Source organism: Lathyrus oleraceus, chromosome 6 (genome assembly GCF_024323335.1).
Source record: "Lathyrus oleraceus cultivar Zhongwan6 chromosome 6, CAAS_Psat_ZW6_1.0, whole genome shotgun sequence".
Taxonomy (NCBI): Eukaryota; Viridiplantae; Streptophyta; class Magnoliopsida; order Fabales; family Fabaceae; genus Lathyrus; species Lathyrus oleraceus.
Genome location: NC_066584.1, coordinates 504829653 through 504850431, shown reverse-complemented (window position 1 = coordinate 504850431; position 20779 = coordinate 504829653). Strand labels below are relative to the sequence as shown.

Sequence of the window (20779 nt, the reverse complement as noted above, 5' to 3'; positions counted from 1 at the left end):
GGTTGTCTGAAACTGTACTTCTTTGTATTCCTTCGTTGTCTTTCCATGTCTGAAAATTTTGCAAATAAACCCCTTTAAGTTCCTTGAAAATTTTCTTCATTATTGATGATATGGATGCAAATGGGTGCATGAATGCATGAATTCAACAATCACACTCAAGGATCAAGCAAAGCGCACCAAACAAAGGTCATGGTATGGATCATAGCATCCTTAATATCAATCATCCATTTTGGTGGATTGTGGTTTACACCTCATCAACACCCAAGTTCCATTGATATTAAGGATACATGAACGGATCAACCATAAATAAAGGGTTTGTTGCAAGTCACGAGCATGGAGTCTCGGTTAAGAACCACCCAAAGGGAATGTACTAGGGTTTAAACCTGCCAAACATGTTCTACAAGAGGTTCCCATAGTCATCATCCCATCTTTCGGATATTAGCGGAGAAACGACTACTCGTATTCCAAAAATATTCTCAAGAGAGACTCTTATGAGTGTAGTATCGCGGAACAATCGAATCAAATCTTGCATTTGAACGACTTTCGCACTACATCCTTATCGTACCTCATATGAAAAATATGGGAATACGACCTAGCGAAACGCAATCGCACGCTTGCAATGATGGACTGAACAGAGTCGCCACCGAACTTTATTTATTCCTAAAAAGGAAAGGGGAAATATCGATAAAACCCAAGGAAAAAAACGACAATGATTATTGGCCGTCGCAACCAAATCAGGGTTCGGGAGTCGATTACGCAAGGGGAAGGTATTAGCACCTCTCACGTCTGTTGTACTCAACGGGAACCATTAGGTCAATTGTGCGCGTTAATGTTAGTTTGAAATGTTAGGCTTTTCAAGTTATTAGGTGGGAAATAAAGAATAGAAGAGAGAAGAAATGTTTTTGGACTTTTTGACAAAGGACTAAACCTAAGTTTTTTATTAGTGGGCCTGACAAGATTTACAAATCCTGCTCCTACGTATCTCAACAGAGAAATCAAGGCTTACGTAGTTCTGGGTAGAAAAATGTTTGTTTGTTGGTCGATTTTAGCGAAAGCTACTTTGTGTCAAACCGACGAAAACATTGTTGGACTACCCAAAACAGGTGGAAAAACATTGCCTTGCATTGTTTTGAAACAAAGTACCTTTCGTTTGAGAAAAGGTTTGAAGGGTTAATCGCACGGCGGCGAGAAAAAGAAATTGTTTGGTTTGATGTGTTTTGAGTAATGGTGAGAACTTGGATGAGCGAGATATCCATCTCGAATCCTAGTCTCAGGAGTGCGTGGTATACACCATGTTCCATTTCCATCTTATTTGCAAAAGTGTTTAATAAGAATTAAGTGTTTTGAGGTTTGATTGAGAAAGGGTTTGAAGAAACCGCATTGACAATTTTAAATGATGGCGAGAGTTAAGATAGGCGAGGCATCCGCCTCGAATCTTAATCTCAGGAGTGCATGGTATACACCATGTTCCATTTCCATCTTTATTGAAAAGTGTTTAATAATGGAATTAGGTATTTTTGAGTTTTTGTTATGAAAATGACTTGACATTAGATCAACCATTTAATGAGCGATTGAGAAAGATTTGAATGAGTGTTTGAGATAAACAGAATAGATAAATTTGGATGATGGCGAGAGCTAGGATCGACGAGATATCCATCTCGAATCCTAGTCTCAGGAGTGCGCGGTATACACCACGTTCCATTTCCATCTTTATTGAAAAGTGTTTAGATAGGAATTAATATTTTTTGAGTTTTTATTATGAGAAATGGCTTGATGTTGGATCAAGCGTTTGATGAAAGTTTGAAAGGAATGGAATAGAACGGGAAAAAAGAAATGAATTTATTTGTTTATTGAGAAAATACTCGACGTTGGATCGAGTCTTATTTTTTGATATTTTTGGAAATGGTTGATTTTATTCTTGTGTTAGTCGCTAACTAAACAGGCAAACAAATAAAGAAATAAAACAGTACAAAATTATTACACATCGGGGGAATGGGGTACATTTTGTCAAATGGGGATTCAAAGTCATGAAATAATTAAATCGGGACCAAACAACAAATAATACAATGTATGAGTGTAAGTGCAAGAGAATTGTCTCATTGTAAGAAGGCCCAAGAGTAAGCCATGTGGAGAAAATAAATAACACAACAAGTTATATTTACAACACGCTTAAAAATTAAATCGAAAAAAGGTACGATCGGGATTTGCACGGATGAAAATTGAGGGACACACAAAACCTAAATAATGTGCCCAAAGCCGGTTTGCACATGTTGACAACAATCGAAATGTCATATGTGATTAATCAAAACGCGGCGAAATACTATCAATGTATCGATAAAAATAATCATAGATAACAACATGGAAATTGTTGAATCTATAAATTAAAATCGATATTTAACAATTAAAATAAATAAAAGGGGTATTAAAAAGAAATTAAAAATGTTGTAAAATCAAATATGGCGCCCACAAGTATTGAACCTAAACCAAGGGTTTGCCAAAGCATTCCTTTACCAACTCCACCAGACAGGTATCCTTATCATATAGTCTCAAGCACTAATACATAACATAAAAAAAACCAAGCCTTTTAAATAAAACACAAAGTTTAAAACAGTAGTATAACTCAAACAAGCTCATCTTAACGCACGGAGATTTCTTTCCATTTTGAACATTAAAGATTTACAGCAAGATATTATCACAAACAAACAGGCAACAATATTGCTAAATGAAAACAAATTGGAACAACAACCATGGTTCCCTCAGAAGGATGCAAAGCAGAATCGAAACATAGAAATAATGTTCGGAAAGGAAGCTAATTGGTTGCGGCGAGCTCGACCGACGAATGTAGGTAAACTCTTCTCGTTCGCTGTCAAGAAAGATTTAAAGGAACTTCGGTGGAATTTTGATTAAGAGCGCCGCTTCATAGAACATGATAGGGCTTTTCTTTCTCTTCTTTATGGTTTCCTCTGTTGTTGGGATTTTTTGCTGTTTCGCCGTCGAAGGAGTTCCTTAGGGATTTGCTGTTTTAACAGTAGCCGCTAATGTTCTCTTCTTCTTTTCTGAATGGTAGCCGCTAATGTTCTCTAGGGTTTTTTTGTGAACAGTGATCCTCCTTTTATATGCCATTAATCTCTTTCCTCTGCTGTGTTTCTGTGTCTTCTCAGAGTAGTGGGAAGTGTCTGTACGGAGGTTGGGAAGTTTGTCCTTATTCCCAGTTGGTGGTCCCTCTCTTCTGTCCTTTTCAACTCCAAGAATTTTTACTACTAGTAAGAAGCTTACTTGCTGCAGTGTATTTCACTTGAATAGCATATACACTTTCCCTAAGATTATAGAAATATAACTGTGTTGTTTGATGCTTGCAGGAGGGAGGTACAATGTTGCTCTTCTCAAAGAGGCTTATTATATCATTTTTCACATCTTTTTATGGTTTCGCTGGAGCTAAACTTGGTGTCTCAGAAAATCAAGTCTGTTGTATTATAAGACATCGCAACTTCACCTGAAACAGATACGACAACCAAACCAACAGCTCCTTTTGGTGTGCACTCATGTACAACACAATCCGCAGCTTCCTTTAACGAAAGGCCTTTGAATTCCATTATCGCAGCCACATCTCTTGCTACGATCGCGTGGATTATTGCTTCACTTATTCCTGTTGCAGAAACTGCACAAAACTCATTGGCATATGTTCCAGCGCCTATGACGGGCGTGTCACCAACGATGACCTCAAATGAAACAGGCTCAATATCCAACACAATATATTCGACTAATTGTCTGCTAGTAAGTAAGGACTTAAAGGATGTCCTCCAATACTGATCAGCGTCTAAGAAACCGAATTTCAGGGTATGTGGATTAATCAAAGCAATGCTGTTAATCACATTCTTGGTTTCCTAGGATTGTTTTCTCCATAACCAAAACCGGTTTTCTAACATAAGCAATGTATGATATTCATACAAAATCTGTAACCTCTGGTGCCCATATCTCTTCATATTTAGATGCAATAAGCATTGAGCTTATGCCAACAAGCTGAAATTCCTTTCTAGGAACAGCCTTCATGGACAAGAATCGGTCCACTATGTTAAGAGTCAGATAGAAAGTTTCTAGCATGAGTTCGAATTTTCGATGAACTTCAATCAACCAATCAATAAGAATCGCCCTCATCTTAGCATTTATATCCGACTGTGAAACCATGTAATCATGTACAGGACAGTCATCTTCACTGAGTTTGTAAAACTTGTAAATATCATCAATATACTCAGTTGCAGCCAATTCATTATCTTTGTCAGTTGCATCAATGTTCATTCGTTCTTCCATAGTTAAACTTTCAACGATTGCCAACAAACTCCATAGACTTGTAAGTTGCACCGGCCACAGATATTTCACCAATAATTTGCAGAATTAAATCCTTTGCAAGCAAATAACTTGGCATTCCTCCATCCAATACAAATCTCAGAGTTGGAGGCATGAGTTTTTGTGGCTGGGATGCATTTTGCAGTGCCAAAATCAGAAGGATGAGCTTCACAGTTTTCATCCAGCAAAATATTTGAAGCCTTAATGTCCCTGTGAACAATTTGAGGGTTGCAGTCATGGTGAAGATAAGCAAGTCCTTCAGCAACTCTAACAACAATCCTCATCCGTGTTTCCCAATCAAGTTTTACCTTCAGCGGACCATGTAGAAGATCCCAAAGAGAGCCGTCGGCCATGTACTCGTAAAAAGGAGATTTGCATAAGGAGTAAGGGAATAGCCATGCAAGACGACAAGATTTCTATGTCTAATGCTGCCTATAGTTACAAGTTCCGTTTCGAATTCCCTTAAACTGTGTGGATGCTGATTGTACAACTGCTTGACTGCAATCGGTCGGGAATTTTTCAAGACACACTTGTATACAGTACTAGAGGCACCATAACCTATGATAAATTTCTCACTGAGATTTTCAGTGCTTCTCATTATATCATCCAAAGTGTGTATTGCCAAATCCATATGAAGAACCACAAGCTTGGGAGGCACTGGGTCGGACATGCTAGGTGCTTTCAACAACTGCTTTGACTAGATGGATCTATAGATAGCAATAATAACCATAGCCAGTAACACGATGATACCGAGAGTGAGACATGCAACTGCAACTCTAGAAAATATCCCTCTTAATTTTGGGTAGATATGGACGGCATACGGATCCTACCCAATTTCCACATAATAAAGGATTCCCAAAGAAGCTGTCAGCTGGGAACCGCGTGAAGTTCTTAGAAGATGGAGCTACTCCGGTGAAGTTGTTATAAGAAAAGTTCATGGGAGAAAGCCTGAAACAGTTGGTGAGCTGCTCCGGATGGCATGTTGTTTTAACAACAAGGCCATGGCACTTGTAGTAACTTTTATTTGATAGGCCCCCTGTATCTCACCTTGTAAAATCCATCATTTCAGACCCGACTCCACCTCTCCCTGGAAATCCAAGTCGGCCTTTTGTCAATTTACTTAATTCTCTGTTGGTCAGAGATCCAACCGAAAGAATACAGTGGCCTGAGCTTTGTGGTCATGCCTTTTGGAAAACCAAATTCTCTCTAGTGTCTCTTCCTTCTCAACCTGCATTTGATGATATGATAGAGCTTCACTCTAAACCATGCTTATCAGAACATAATGGAGATAAGTCTTCTCATAACACAACCCCCTTCCAAAAATAGTCTTGCAACAAACGCAGCCGAGACACCAGTTCGCGGCTGCTGTACATGGCTCCTGTTAGGCCGGGTTGTGCCGCCATCGCATATAAACCATATGAGGAAGAAGTTATAACAACCATTACTTAGGTCTTCCAGATTAGTAAGCACTCAGGAAATGAAGGTGATCCATCAAAATCAAAGGATTCTCATGCTATATGGAAATTAGGATTAACATTTTCGTTTGAGCACCGAACTTCACACACGACAAATACAGCATACCACGCGGCATCTGCTACCATCCAGGACAAGTGCGCAACCAAAACGAAGCAAAAGCTGAAACCACAACAAACAGCGTTCAAGCATCATCACTAATGTATCGAAACAACAACCACCTTCATAGACTTGGCAATGCATCCTGCAGTCGTCGAAGCCAACACAACAACCGAGAGGTAGCAGCAATTCTGATCAGTACCATGGCAACCGAACCACCGGGGAGTCTGTGCTTCTATGGATGTACAGCATAGTAGTTACTCATGGTCATAATGCTGATGAAGAATCCACTACACATGAGCTTGATTCGGTGTAGAGAAATTATGATGCAAGAAAGTGTTTGGTCTTAAAGACCTGCCAAAATCCTCAATATCTCTAGGAGTCGCAGCTTGGTTAGATTGAGATGCATCCGATGTGCTTTTCACAACATGTTCCTTCACGCATGAAGCGCTTGCCGTCCCATCAGCAACATCAACAACTTCAAGCAACATCTGTTTTTCTCCACGAGCATTGTGTTCAGATGAATTCCTAGAAGACGATCCTTGAGCTTGGTCCCGTAGTTCTGTTACGATTTCCCTGTTGAAGCAATGCCATCACTTTATCGGCGGATTAAACTTTGTATTGCGTAAGGCCTGCTGCTCTCAAAACAAGAGGCCTTCCAGGGGAAATCAAATCTCTTACAGTTTCGTTATAAACCTCGAGATAGGACAGATGAACTACATGGTTTCCATCATAGCTTCTGGTCCTGATTTTACTGAAGAGAACCTTAATTGCCAACACCATCACTCCTGGGTTTTCTACTGTACCAAGCATTGTGTATGTTTTTCCAGCTCCAATAGCACCGTAACAGACAACTGTCCCATTCTTCCTTTGCATAACTGCTTCCACAAGTTCTGAGGTTCTGTGAACTGCTGCTATCAGTAACACCAACATTCAAATGAAAAGTGTTTTGTTTTTCTTCTCCTTATTACTGATAACATGGCTCTGCTTGGCTTCAGTTTGGATTAAAGCACGAACATCTTCCAAAATAATCTCGCAAATCCCGATAACCTGATGGTTTGATTGAGATTCCCATGTTATTTTCTTCCTTCTTATATTCTAGGATTTAACGTGTTTGGTGGTTTGAAAATGAACTGTTATTGCAGGATGATATTGCACCGCATCGAGTTTCTCTGAGGTCTCTAAGCACCATGGTCGGTTCAGAAATTAAACCGGCATTGACGTGAGATTGTGTAACTGTTTATCATTGATCAACATTCTGTTTAACTTATCAATTTGCATTCTTTGCAGGTTCGGTATTCTCAAGTTGGGAAAAGCTAAAACCTTTAGACTGTCCAGAACCAACGGTAGCCATTTCGCAAAACAGGATGTGTCCAACAGTAGAAAAAGTGTCATGTAAAGCCCTGGAATCAAATGTCTTGTCCAAATTCTTCATAAAATACTTGCGTTTCTTAGCTTGTGGTAGGATATCAAAAATGTCATTATCCGTCGACAAACTGCTAGCAACATTTACATCCTTTACATGAAAAGGCTTTCCACCAGTGCTACCAGGAACGTTTGGAGTGTTGGCATTTGTAGATCTGTCATAAAACACGGGGTGGAGCTGAAAGAAAGCGATGGATGTCGTTGAACTTGCCACGACCCTCAGCCTCTAGATCACACGCAAGTTGATGATTTCTCTCCACAAGATTCAAAAGCTTGTCAGGGGAGTTCTCAGGAGACATAATCTTCATTGTCCTAAGGGCATTGGCGTTTATATTGTGAAAGAAATAAGTATACTTCAAATGTATGGACTCAAAGACCACAATGGAACCAGTTCACCCGTTCTGAAATGTTCATTCCAAAATGTGAATGTGCTATACAACTATCAGCTGCACAATCCCAAGACCCTGTGTAATTGCTTTTTGCTGATTCTGCATGAAGCTCTGCAGTCACAATATACTCATTTATTGCGAGCCGCGTTTGACGTATGTAGGGAGTACTAACAAAGCTTTCCCTTATGATGGTTATCAGGTGACCAAAGTGGATTCCAAGTCTTTGGTAAATACAAATAAAGCACTTGCATGAAACTATCGAAAATAGCAGTTTGCGGCTTGTGTCATAGCAGTGGATGCTCATGGCAAGGAATTTTGGCTAAGTGTACTTCTCATGCAGTTCTCCTGTTGTTTGCAGTAGGTGTGGGATTTAAATAGTGCATAGTCAAGTTCAAGAACTTCACCAATAGCCCATTGCAGAAGTATTGTGATATCACCAATTGGAAGTTGACGGGAACGAGGTCTTTCCCCAGCTACAAACATAATTACGGATAATCCACTCATCTCACCAAACAACTTCAAAATGTGATGCAGCCCCTAAGCTGATAAGGACATCAAGGCGTTGATAAGGAGAACTTCAACCAAAATCTGCAGGAAGCTTCATCCATGTTGACTCATTATTTCAACTTGTTCTCTCTGCATTTCCTTCTTCTGATAAGCTGACAAGGGTAACGTATATGTATCACGACCCAACGGCGACCCTGCAGCCTCTACATTATTCAAAATGTCATGAGCAGACTCAAACCACCCCATCTCAATGCAACAGGTGATCATATCAGGAGATAAAACTGGACTCTGCCACTGGATATAAAATTCACTAATTTTTCCATCTTCCTCTCAGTTTAAGCACAGAGTCTCTCTGCAATAGCTTAGGCTCTACATGTATTTTTAATGCGCTCTTCAAATTAGTCGATCCGAATATGATAAAGCAAGGCTTTTGTAAATGATTCCTACATTCTTCACTATTGTGACAATTATGCGAGCTATTCCTATCCAAACAAACTTATCCGCATTATTAATATCGTTAAATTTGAGGTGCAAGCTTAACAAACTATCATAGAATTGACAATAGTGCCGAACATAAGCAGCCGAAACTCCGTCAATATGCCATTTCAATTCCATCATTTCATCTCTCAAACCATTCATCTCTAGTATTTGTGAAATGATCACAATTGAGTGCGATTAAACACCAGAGTATCCGGTTTCAACATGATTGCAAATTGCGCAGGTAATTGTTTCACCCCAAGACCAGATTTAACTCTGCATGGTCAATGTGAAAAGTATTTTGGAAAGGCGTGCCCATTTCATCTCCTTCAGCTTCTTCATTGAATGGCTGGCCTTCACCAGAAATATATGGAGCACAAGATAACTGTTGCACTGATTCACCGTCTTCAAATATAACATTACTAGAAAAAAATGAAGGATATTCACCATCCGTTGACATAAATTGCATGTCCTGAAAAGGGGTCTGACCATTGGTATTCAAATGCATGCCGCCAATCATGTTTGCAGTATCAGTTAAAAACTCCATTTTTTCAACCTTCATGTTCCCCGTTGTCTTTCCATTTTTTCCGAAATTCAGGACAAACACCATTAGGTAAATAAGCAGAACTGTCAGTAACAACAGGCCTAACATGTATACCTTGGTAACAATTCAAAGATGGATAGTAGCCACTAAAATCACTAGGAGCATCGGAACCATGACAAAAAGTAGAATCAGTTGAAGTTCTAAAATATGTAGGCATGTCAACATCCACTCCAAAATGTGTAGGCAAGTCAACATCCACAAACGGCATTTCAAAAGTTGTACATGAGTCATTTTCCTCAGAATCATTGTTATGAAGCATGTTTATGAGGCGAGCAACAAAATTTTGTTCCTCACTGAAATCTTCCTTATCGATCTCATCCTCATATGTTCCATCCAAATCCATTAAGCTCTCGATGAAATTGGAACAAAACATGAGGTTCACTTGATTCTAACAAATGAAAGAGTTTTTTCGGATCTCGCATGGCTAAGGAGATTAATCATCCCATACCAAAATAAAGAAATAGAACCCAAAAGACAGGCATGGACTGGTCGTGATAGCAAGTCCAACCACTAATGTTGGTGGGTAGCATCATGATCAGATGAAATGGTCATGAAAAAAAGAATGCAAACGCATGATTGATGGGAAAAAAAATTCAGGGCTAAAATCGGGGTATGACAGTTGCCCCTATTTAAACATCCTCCACTAGAGGAAAATGAAACAACGCTTTTTCATTGGATCGTAGTGGGGGATGGTTAAATACCATGGAGACCCAGATTTTGATCTTGAAAAATGCAAATGTTATGATATGATATGCATGGATGCATGACTCTTTATTTTTTTGAATTTATCTGTTAGGGACACAGTGAATCCTTACCAGGAGGTGCTACTGGACAGACCGATCTGTGGGGAATGCTGATGGTCCACAAGGAGACAGACAAATGGTAAAAACCAACTCACTGGGGAAAACAATCCTACTGGAGAATCAGGCACACACTAGAGAGTACTCAAAGTGAAATTCGATGAACGACACTTAGAATACAAGATATTTCGGCAGTAAGTTCACACATGACTTACTAAACCCGAATAAGAAAGAAAATTGGACAAAGTTTCCACAACAAGTTCATACATGACTTGATAACACTGAAACAATCATAGAGAAAGATTCTTCAAAACAGGTTCATACATGACCTGGTAACACTGAAATAAAGGCTCAACAACAGGTTCATACATGACCTGGCAATGTTGGAACATCAAGAAGTTCTGACAGTAGGTTCAGACATGACCTAACAAACTCAGAAAAATTCAAAAAGAGTATATCAACAGGTTCATACATGACCTGATGACCAACTTGAACATTTTGAGAAAATTTCCACAACAAGTTCATACATGACTTAACAACATTGGAACAAAAGGTTCAGCAACAGGTTCATACATGACCTGACAACACTGGAATAAAGGCTCAACAACAACGTGTTCATACATGACCTGACAATGTTGGGTAATATCAAGAAGTTCTGATAGTAGGTTCAGACATGACCTAACAAACTCAGAAAAATCAAAGAGAGTATATCAACAGGTTCATACATGACCTGATGACAAACTTGAACATTGTTGAGAAAATTTCCACAACAAGTTCATACATGACTTGACAACATTGGAACAAAAAGTTCAGCAACAGGTTCATACATGACCTGACAATACTGGAATAAAGGCTCAACAGCAACGGATTCATACATGACCTGACAATGCTGGAGAATATCAAGAAGTTCTGACAGTAGGTTCAGACATGACCTAACTAACTCAGAAAAATTCAAAAAGAGTATATCAACAGGTTCATACATGACCTGATGACAAACTTGAACATTTTGAGAAAATTTCCAGAACAAGTTCATACATGACTTGACAACATTGGAACAAAAAGTTCAGCAACAGGTTCATACATGACCTGGTAACACTAGAATAATCGAAGAAAAAGATTCTTCAAAACAGGTTCATACATGACCTGGTAATACTTGAATAAAGGCTCAACAGCAACGGGTTCATACATGACCTGACAATGCTGGAACATCCAAAGAATTTTCACCAACAGGTTCATACATGACCTGACAACACTTGACTATTCAAAGAATTTCGATTAACAGGTTCATACATGACCTGACAAAACAGGAACATTCAAAGAATTTTCAACAACAGGTTCATACATGACCTGACAACACTTGATTATTCAAAGAATTTTCAACAGCAGGTTCATACATGACCTGACGACACTGGAACATTCAAAGAATTTTCAACGAGAGGTTCATACATGACCTGACAACACTTGACTATTCAAAGAGTATTCAATTAACAGGTTCATACATGACCTGACATTTCTTGGGAAAAAATCAAAGGGAGTTTTACCAATACGTTCATACATGACCTGAGAATATTGGAAAACATACAAAGCAAGTTTCATCAATAGGTTCATACATGACCTGACACTTTAGAATACACCTGATAGTTTTGGAGATTTCTCACAGGAAATTCATCCAATCACAGATTTTGGAGATTCCTAACAGGGAATTTATGCAAAACAAAGATAAACGGGAGTCTTCTTATAAGTATATTATCCACGCAAAAGGCTACGGTGATTCTTTACAGAGAAATCAAACAAAACCAACATCATTGGAGTTTTCTAACACGAAAAAAACTCCAAGCTTCATGGAACTCCTCAAGATGATGAGTCATACATGACTTTCACGAAACCATCAGGAAAGACAGGGTATTCAAACTCTCTGTATGTGCCAACAACAATTGGACTTTGACCGTAAGCAATGGATTACAACCAGATTCTTTAACGGATTTTGCCAACAACAATTGGACTTGATGAAAGTCATTAGTAAACAATTACCGGCTACAACGGAGTTTGCCAACAACAACTGGACTTGAAATGATGTTGGCGACAACCAAACTTCAGATATCAATCACAAATGTATTTACAAACAGACTGACAATGATGCCAACGACAATTGGGTTTAAAATAAATGTTGGTTACAACCTGACCTTAAAGGATACCAGTTACAACTGGATTTGGTCAAAGACACTGGTGACAACCAGACTTAACAGACGACGCCAGTAACAACTGGTCTCAGAGGTCAAGGGATACAATCAACAACGAGACCTGAGATTATGCAAATGAGCGCGAAGCACTTCGGGCTATGCATGATTTGGATTTTGCTTATATGCATGATGCATGAATGATCATGATATGCAAATGCTGACAATATACAGACTGGAAATTAGGGAAAGCTTTATGGAGGTACTGAATCCTCAACACCAATAACTCAACCGAAGGAGTGAGTAAATGCATCAAAGGAGGATCTATCAAGCTGAATAGTTACAACTGGCCCAATAATCCTTCCAGAGAATGATAAATTTGTGCTCTCTGGAGATAGGTATTGATCATCCCAGGGGGGTCTTGCAACTTGAGACTTGCGGGGAAAGACGAAAGATTTCCTTTTAATATTTCCACATGTCAAAGCAAAATTGTGTTCTCAATATGTTGAAAAATTATTTTTGAGTTCAAAATTCATTATTAACAAATAAATGACAGTTTGTATAACAAAGAAAACCAGAGAAAAATAGCAAATGAAAGAATTTGATGGGCAAACTTGTATTTATTCAAGAATGGTAGCACACAAATGGCGTAGCTCCATGGAATGTTACAAATTTGAAAATGGCAATAGGGAAAGGTTTACATTGAATCGCAATGACTACTACTATCCCTAATAACAATGACTCCACGAGACCTCGCTTCTGAAGGGAGTAACTAGATTGATCTTCCATTTTTAGCTCTTTTGTGTTGATAAGTGACGAACCGATGCAGTCTATGCCTTTTATCCCTAATTTTTGCCTGGATCACGCTTTCAGGTTTTCAATCCACCGGGACGCTCTTTTTTGCCTAAGTTGCCCTTTCAGGTTTTCAACTTAGGGAGCTACCATTTTTTTATCCCTAACTTTTGCCTGGACCGCCCTTTCGGGTTTTCAGTCCACCGGGATTTGTTAGGCATAGTTGTGAGAAATAGAGCACCTCCAGAGTATGCTCTCTTTACAACGTATGGGCCTTCATAGTTGGGAGTCCACTTTCCACGTGAATCTTTGTGTACTGGCAAGATCTTCTTGAGCACGAGATCTCCTTCCTTGAACTCTCGAGGACGAACCTTTTTGTCAAACGCCTTCTTGATTCGTTGCTGGTACAATTGTCCATGGCACAAAGCGGTCATACACTTCTCATCAATGAGGTTAAGCTGATCATAGTTGTTTTGGATCCATTCAGCTTCGTCCAGCTTGGCTTCCATCAATATTCTCGTTGAAGGTATCTCTACTTCGACTGGGAGAACTGCGTCCATCCCATACACTAAGGAGAACGGGGTTGCCCCTGTTGAAGTGCGGACTGAGGTCCGGTATCCATGCAAAGCAAAGGGTAGCATCTCGTGCCAATCCTTATAAGTTTTCACCATCTTTTGTAGGATCTTCTTGATATTTTTGTTGGCAACTTCAACAGCACCATTCATATTTGGACGGTATGGAGAAGAATTATGGTGGTCAATCTTGAAACTCTCACATAATTATGTCATTGTATTGTTGTTCAAGTTTGAACCGTTATCTGTGATGATCTTGCTTGGGATTCCATAGCGGCAGATAATCTCCTTCTTGATAAAGCGAGCAACCACATGTCTTGTCACATTGGTGTAGGAAGCAGCCTCTACCCATATAGTAAAGTAATCGATGGCAACCAGGATGAAGCGGTGACCATTGGAAGCTTTAGGCTCTATAGCACCAATCATGTCGATGCCCCACATTGAGAAAGGCCAAGGCGACGTCAAAACACTCAGTAGTGTTGGCGGTGCATGCACCTTATCAACATAAATTTGGCATTTATGACATTTTCTTGCATAGCTGAAACAATCAGACTCCATGGTCAACCAGTAATAGCCAACTCTCAAAATCTTTTTGGCCATGACATGTCCATTAGCATGGATTCCAAAGGATCCTTCATGAATCTCCTTGATTAACATGTCTGCTTCGTGTCTATCCACGCATCTGAGCAGAACCATGTCATGGTTTCTCTTGTAAAGCACATCATTGCTCAAAAAGAATTTGGACGATAACCTCCTCAGAGTTTTCTTATCTAACAATGTAGCATCTTCTGGATACTCTTGACTTAAAAGATATCGCTTGATGTCATGAAACCATGGTTTACCATCAGTTTCTTCTTCAATCAGCTGACAGTAGGCAGGCTCATCTCTTTGCTCGATTCGAATAAGTGGAGCTTCATTATGGAATCTGACTAGGTACTGTAAGACCCCAATTTTGTCCCTGAGATCCCTCATGGCATCATATCATATCATTTCATAGCCTCAAGGATCTTTGAGCATAATTGCTTCCTTTCCCTTTGGGTGGGGTCTCCTTGTGAGTGGTTCTAGATCACCAGGAATTGTTTGCATTGTATATCATTGCTTTTCTTGATTAATCACTAACCAAAAGTACCAAAAATATGTCATCTAACATTTGTTTTGCAATCTAAGCAAGGACAGGTCAAGCAATTCAAGGTTTTCCTTTGAGCAAGAGCAGAGGGTATGTTCTTGGTATGAGGACCACATGGCATTATATTGAGCTTATATGAGCTATGGTTCCATTTTGGAGCAAATTCCCCAAGAGGTTGAGGCTCAATTTCACCAGGCATTGCCAAGGTCATCTAAGGACCATACAATCAACTGTACATTCAATTGAAGGCTTGGAGGTGTGGGAAATGATTTGAGACATCCCATTCATGTTCAAACAAGGCCTATTCATCATGTCAAACATTTATATCGAAGAATTTGAAGCCAGTGCAAAAGTTTCCCAAAATGGAAAGTGACCTGTAATTTCAAGTTTCCAAAAATGGCAAGTTTTTGGTCCACATTCAACTTGACTTTCCAACATCAAAGAAGCTTCAAATAAAATTTTGGCCAACATGAAAGTTGAAGATCTTTCTCTACCATTTCCTAAAAGTCCAAGATCATGAGCATATGATGAATGGTTGAGAAGATATGATCCAATGATTGCCAAGTGTGCATGGAACTTCAACAAGCCATAACTTTTGATCCAAAACTCCAAATGGAGTCACTCTTTTGGCAAATTGCTTGTCTTGACCTATATTTTCCAAATCCATCATTACATTGCATGAAATTTAATCACATGATCATTTGGCCATGCATAAGTATTTTGGAAGGAAAATGAAGAATTCAAATTTGGTGTATCATATGAACTTAATTCCATTTCCATGTTGTGCATGAGATGATTTTAAGTGAAAATACACCTCCACATGGTACTGTTCACGTTCAAATTTGCCATGCACCACACACTTTTCCATTTTTGGTCATGCACCTTATTTTCATTAACTTCTCATTAACCATTGCTAATTACATTTTCAGAGTGATTAACATGTCATATAAAGCCTTAATCATAATAGAATTGTTGATAACATCACTTTCTAGATCTCAAATTTTCTTTCCCTCCAAATTTTCTCCAAATTGAAACTTCAAAATTCTTCACATAGCATAGTAATTTTCTTGCATATTCTGGTTTATTGAGTGTGATTGATGAAGATTCAAGCTCTGGATTGAAGATTTCGAGCCAAGATCAAGCACATCAAGCTCATGAACATGAAGATGGAAGTTGCAAATTGATCAAGATCCAGTACATTTCAAGCCTCAATTTTTACATCAAGCTTCATAACAAGAGTAAGGGAGAAGATCTGGACACTTTTGATAGCTTGGATCCACGATTTCATCATTCTGCTCTTCAAGAGATTAAAATTTGATCATCACCTTTCTTCATTTTATGCACATGTTATTGTAGATCTTTTCATGCTGATTATGCTGATGCTTTTAGAATTTGATTTGGTGAAGTATTGATTGAGTTATACTGAGTAGAAGTTTTGAATGCATAAATGTTTCTCTTCGATTTGCATTAGTTAGGAAGAATTATTGTGAATTAAGCCTGGATTTGGAATGTACATGGAATAAGCTTTCGATTGGTATGCTTTTTGCTGTTTTCTGGAAAATTTTGATGAACATGCTACTGTAGCGCCACCGTCTCCACGAAGAAGACGGTGGAAACCACCGTTCTGGCCGCCGCTGCATTTAACCGCTAGGGTTTCTACATTGCTGGCGCCACGCGTGCTTCCGTTGGCAAGATGATAGGCCAGGATTCCTTTGACTTTCCCATGCGTACATTGACTATGACTAGGCGCCACCTCATTTAATGAGACGGCAGCGTTTTGTACAAAACGCGCTTGCCTTGACCTACCTTGCCTCTGTTCGATTCCAGCGAATGTTATTTTGATTTTCCAATTTGAATTTTATGCTAGCGCTTCTTTTGACCAGAGTGTCCTTGGTTCGAACCATGCATTGTACAGTTTCCAATTTCTCATTTCAATTATCATTTTATTTCATGATGCACATTATTTTCATATTATTTTCATGCTAATTCAAAAAATCATAATAAATAGCATGTTGATCCAATTAAATCCAAGTTTTTTTCTACATGATCATGTGAATGTCTATTATTTTGTGGTGTTGATTTTCTGATTTTATCATTTCTGGATTTTTAATTGTGTTAGATTATTTGAACATGTATGCAAATGTACCATGCTTCATTCAATCTTTTGTGGAATGCTCAATAATTGTCTAATTGCCATGAAATTTAATATGCTGATTCCTAACATGATACATGAATTGTGAGATTTTGTTTAGCATTTTTAGCATTTTCCATCTCTGTTTTGGATACATGGATGTATGGTGTGACAATGTGTGTCACACATTTTGACGTTATACTTGTTCATTTTCTTATACATGTCAATTGAGCTTTTCTGTTTCCAATTTTTTGCATGATGCTTGTGTTTAACATGCTGTGTGCACATAAAAGTTTTCATGATTGTTTGATTCATTTCTGTTTTAATATGGAATTTTTATTCTTGATGTTCAATTGTGTGCTTTGTAATTGTCTTTGCCTTATCTTGCTCATGTGATGACTTTGCTTAATGCTTTAGACTTGGTCCTTTTTAGGACATGTTCTTACTTGATTAAAGATGCTTCTTGTTGAATATCAACTTCTGTTTTGACTTTTTGCTTTACCTTTGACCCTAGGCTTTGCACTAGGGGTTTGTACTCACAATTTGAGCTTTGTATTTCAGGTTCAAGCATTTAGCTCCATGGTTGATGTGGCCTCATCATTTGAGATTGCCATTTGCTTTGTTTGCTAACCTTTGGTTATGTTGTAGGTCCTTTGGTGGATAATTCACTTGAGTGTTTGCCTTTTATGGCCTACATGTTGTACATATTGAGAATGTCTGACTGTTGTTATCTGTTGGTTGTTTATCTGAATATAATACTGATTATTTAGCTTTTCATACAGGTACCTTAGCCGCTTTAGCTCATTATTTGAGCTTTACTTTGCTTGTGGTTGGTTTACCACTTAGGTAACCGCTCTAACTCCATGTAGTCTGGAAGCCCTGTCGTTTCTTTTGACAGGCATTTGGCTGAAGTCCTCCTTAAGAAGCAATGTCTGTGATTGTTTATATTTGTGCCATGTACTTCAAGTCCTCCTAAGTGAAGAGGCAATTGGAAGATAGAAGGGATTTGTAATCAATCCCCTGCTATTCGTTTGAGTCGTTCATTATGCTCGCACTACGTGCTAAGGCTCTTGAACCTAACCCAAGATCTTTGTATATAGAGTCAGTCATGTGGAATAGGGTCCCTCATTCTGGATCCCCACACATTCTTTGATTCAAGCTCACCCAGGCCAGGGTTAAGAGCTATGAGGTCTAATCCTCATTTCCCATTTCATCCGCTTCACCCTAACTCTCAATGTTAGGGTTAAGAGCTTAAAATCACCCATACATTTGGCTTGTTTGTCGAGGTTGATATGACCCCTTGACTAAAGCCCGACTTGTTTGTCGAGATTGATATGACCCCTTGACTAAAGCCCAACTCTTGTCTGAGCCTCTTGCTTGTGTATAGAGTGTGCTAATTAATTGATGTGATTGCTTGTGTTTGCTTTTGCATATTGTTCTTGCATATTGCTTTTGCATATTGTTCTTGCATATTGCTTTTGCATATTGTTCTTGCATATTGCTTTTGCATTTGTTATTTGCTTTGTTTGAGGAGTCAGATGTAAGACCATTGATTGGCTATCTGTTTCCTGTTCCTTTTGGGGAGCTGGATATAAGACCATTTATTGACACTCCATTTCCTTTCCTGTTTTCTTTTGTGGGGTCAGATGTAAGACATTTGATTGGTGTCGCATCACGCGAAAAACCGGCGGGAAAAGAAGAAACAACAGAGCCGCCACCGTGCGTTATTTATCCCAAAAGAGGGAAAGGAAACGCTCGAAGTAAACCTAGGAAAGAACATGGTCTCGCGACCAAAGAGGATGGGTTCGGGAGTCGGTTATGCGAAGGGAAGGTATTAGCACCCCTACGCATCCGTAGTACTCTACGGGATCCACGCACAATAGAAAGGAAAATGGTTGCTAAAACGCTGCTCACACTCACACACACTGGCTGAAAGAGACACAAGAAAACAAGACTGAAACTGACTCGGCAGGATATCGCATCCTGGGCCTACTTAGTCTATCAGGCATAGACATCAGAGTCGAAGTAGTTCGGACTGGGGGAAACGACACATGCTCGCTAGGATATCGCATCCTATGCATACGTATCTTCTCGGACGAGAGAAGAATCAGAGCATTCGTAGCTCGGCTGACACGCACACAAACAAACACAGGCAAAGGCAAACATGGAGCCTGAACGCCAATCACTGGACTTACATCAGCATCCGAACCAAAACGCGCTCAAGAAGGCAAACATGGAGCCTGAGATACGTAGGCACCAGTGTGTTTGGTTCGGATGCTGATGTAAGCCCAGTGATTGGCATTCAGGCTCCATGTTTGCCTTCTTGAGCGCGTTTTGGTTCGGATGCTGATGTAAGTCCAGTGATTGGCGTTCAGGCTCCATGTTTGCCTTTGCCTGTGTTTGTTTGTGTGCGTGTCAGCCGAGCTACGAATGCTCTGATTCTTCTCTCGTCCGAGAAGATACGTATGCATAGGATGCGATATCCTAGCGAGCATGTGTCGTTTCCCCCAGTCCGAACTACTTCGACTCTGATGTCTATGCCTGATAGACTAAGTAGGCCCAGGATGCGATATCCTGCCGAGTCAGTTTCAGTCTTGTTTTCTTGTGTCTCTTTCAGCCAGTGTGTGTGAGTGTGAGCAGCGTTTTAGCAACCATTTTCCTTTCTATTGTGCGTGGATCCCGTAGAGTACTATGGATGCGTAGGGGTGCTAATACCTTCCCTTCGCATAACCGACTCCCGAACCCATCCTCTTTGGTCGCGAGACCATGTTCTTTCCTAGGTTTACTTCGAGCGTTTCCTTTCCCTCTTTTGGGATAAATAACGCACGGTGGCGGCTCTGTTGTTTCTTCTTTTCCCGCCGGTTTTTCGCGTGATGCGACAGCTGGCGACTCTGCTGGGGACAATGCAAATGCTATGCAATGGACCATGATATGCTATGACCTAATATGAAAATGTATGCATAATGATAGGTGCAAATTTGAGGTGCTACAATTGGCTATCTGTTTCCTATCTTATTTCTTTTGTGGAGCTAGATGTAAGACCATTGATTGGCTATCTGTTTCCTGTTTTGCTTGGTGGAGTTGGATGTAAGACCATTTATTGGTAATCCGTTTCCAGTCGTTGTTCTCTTATGAGACCCTGCTTATTTGCTTATTGCTTTGTGTTGCCTAATTCCAAAGGATGGTACTTGCTTAGATCATCTACATATGATCTCAAGAGAGGAACTCCTATGAAGTTTTGTTCCTCATCCTCCCACCTTTTTGTTCTTTAAACCTCCATTGGCATGTTAACCCAAACCAGAAAACTTTTGTGCAAACATTTTCACTTGTTTTCAAAACTAGAAACCTAGGCCTTAGGTCTTTGATTTTCAAACTTCATTTTCACAATACTTCTTCTGAATTGAACTTTAATGTCAACTTTTACTATTTTTGTGAATATTTCTAATTGGTTAATTCCACTCACTCAATTGTTTTTGTGGCCCTTGTCCACTTCTTAATCAAGTTTTCATACATTAGCCATAGATCTGAGTTATCTTAGTGGTTGATGTGAATCTCACCTTTTGTCCTTAGTGATTGAATTGTAAGATTTCCTTGCTTATTATAGGGTTAACCCCTCACTAGCACGTTGAAGCTGCTCTCACATGGTGGACTTGTGGTTGTTCAAGTTGAGTTTTCTCCCGTTGATAACGAAAGACCTTAAGGCTTTTGTTTAAAATCAACCCACTTATCTTTTTTTGGAAATCTTTTAGCCGAACTACGAGGTTTTGATCATGTAAAGGTACGTAGGCAATGGATTCTTCCATCCAAACACAAAAATGATAAATTTGTACATTCTTCTCTTATCCCTTCAATCGTGTTTGCAC

At 39.3% G+C, this 20779-nt stretch overlaps 1 protein-coding gene and 1 pseudogene across 1 annotated transcript; both read right to left on the bottom strand.

Annotated features, from left to right (window-relative positions):
• Positions 1–3939: 3939 nt before the first annotated feature.
• Positions 3940–4308, bottom strand: LOC127092402 (G2/mitotic-specific cyclin S13-6). Its single transcript, XM_051031262.1, has one exon. The coding sequence runs from the start codon at positions 4306–4308 to the stop codon at positions 3943–3945; it is 366 nt and encodes a 121-aa protein (XP_050887219.1). The 3' UTR covers positions 3940–3942.
• A 65-nt stretch (positions 4309–4373) lies between these two features.
• LOC127092401 (LRR receptor-like serine/threonine-protein kinase ERL1) lies at positions 4374–5678 on the bottom strand (annotated as a pseudogene).
• Between the last annotated feature and the right edge of the window lie 15101 nt (positions 5679–20779).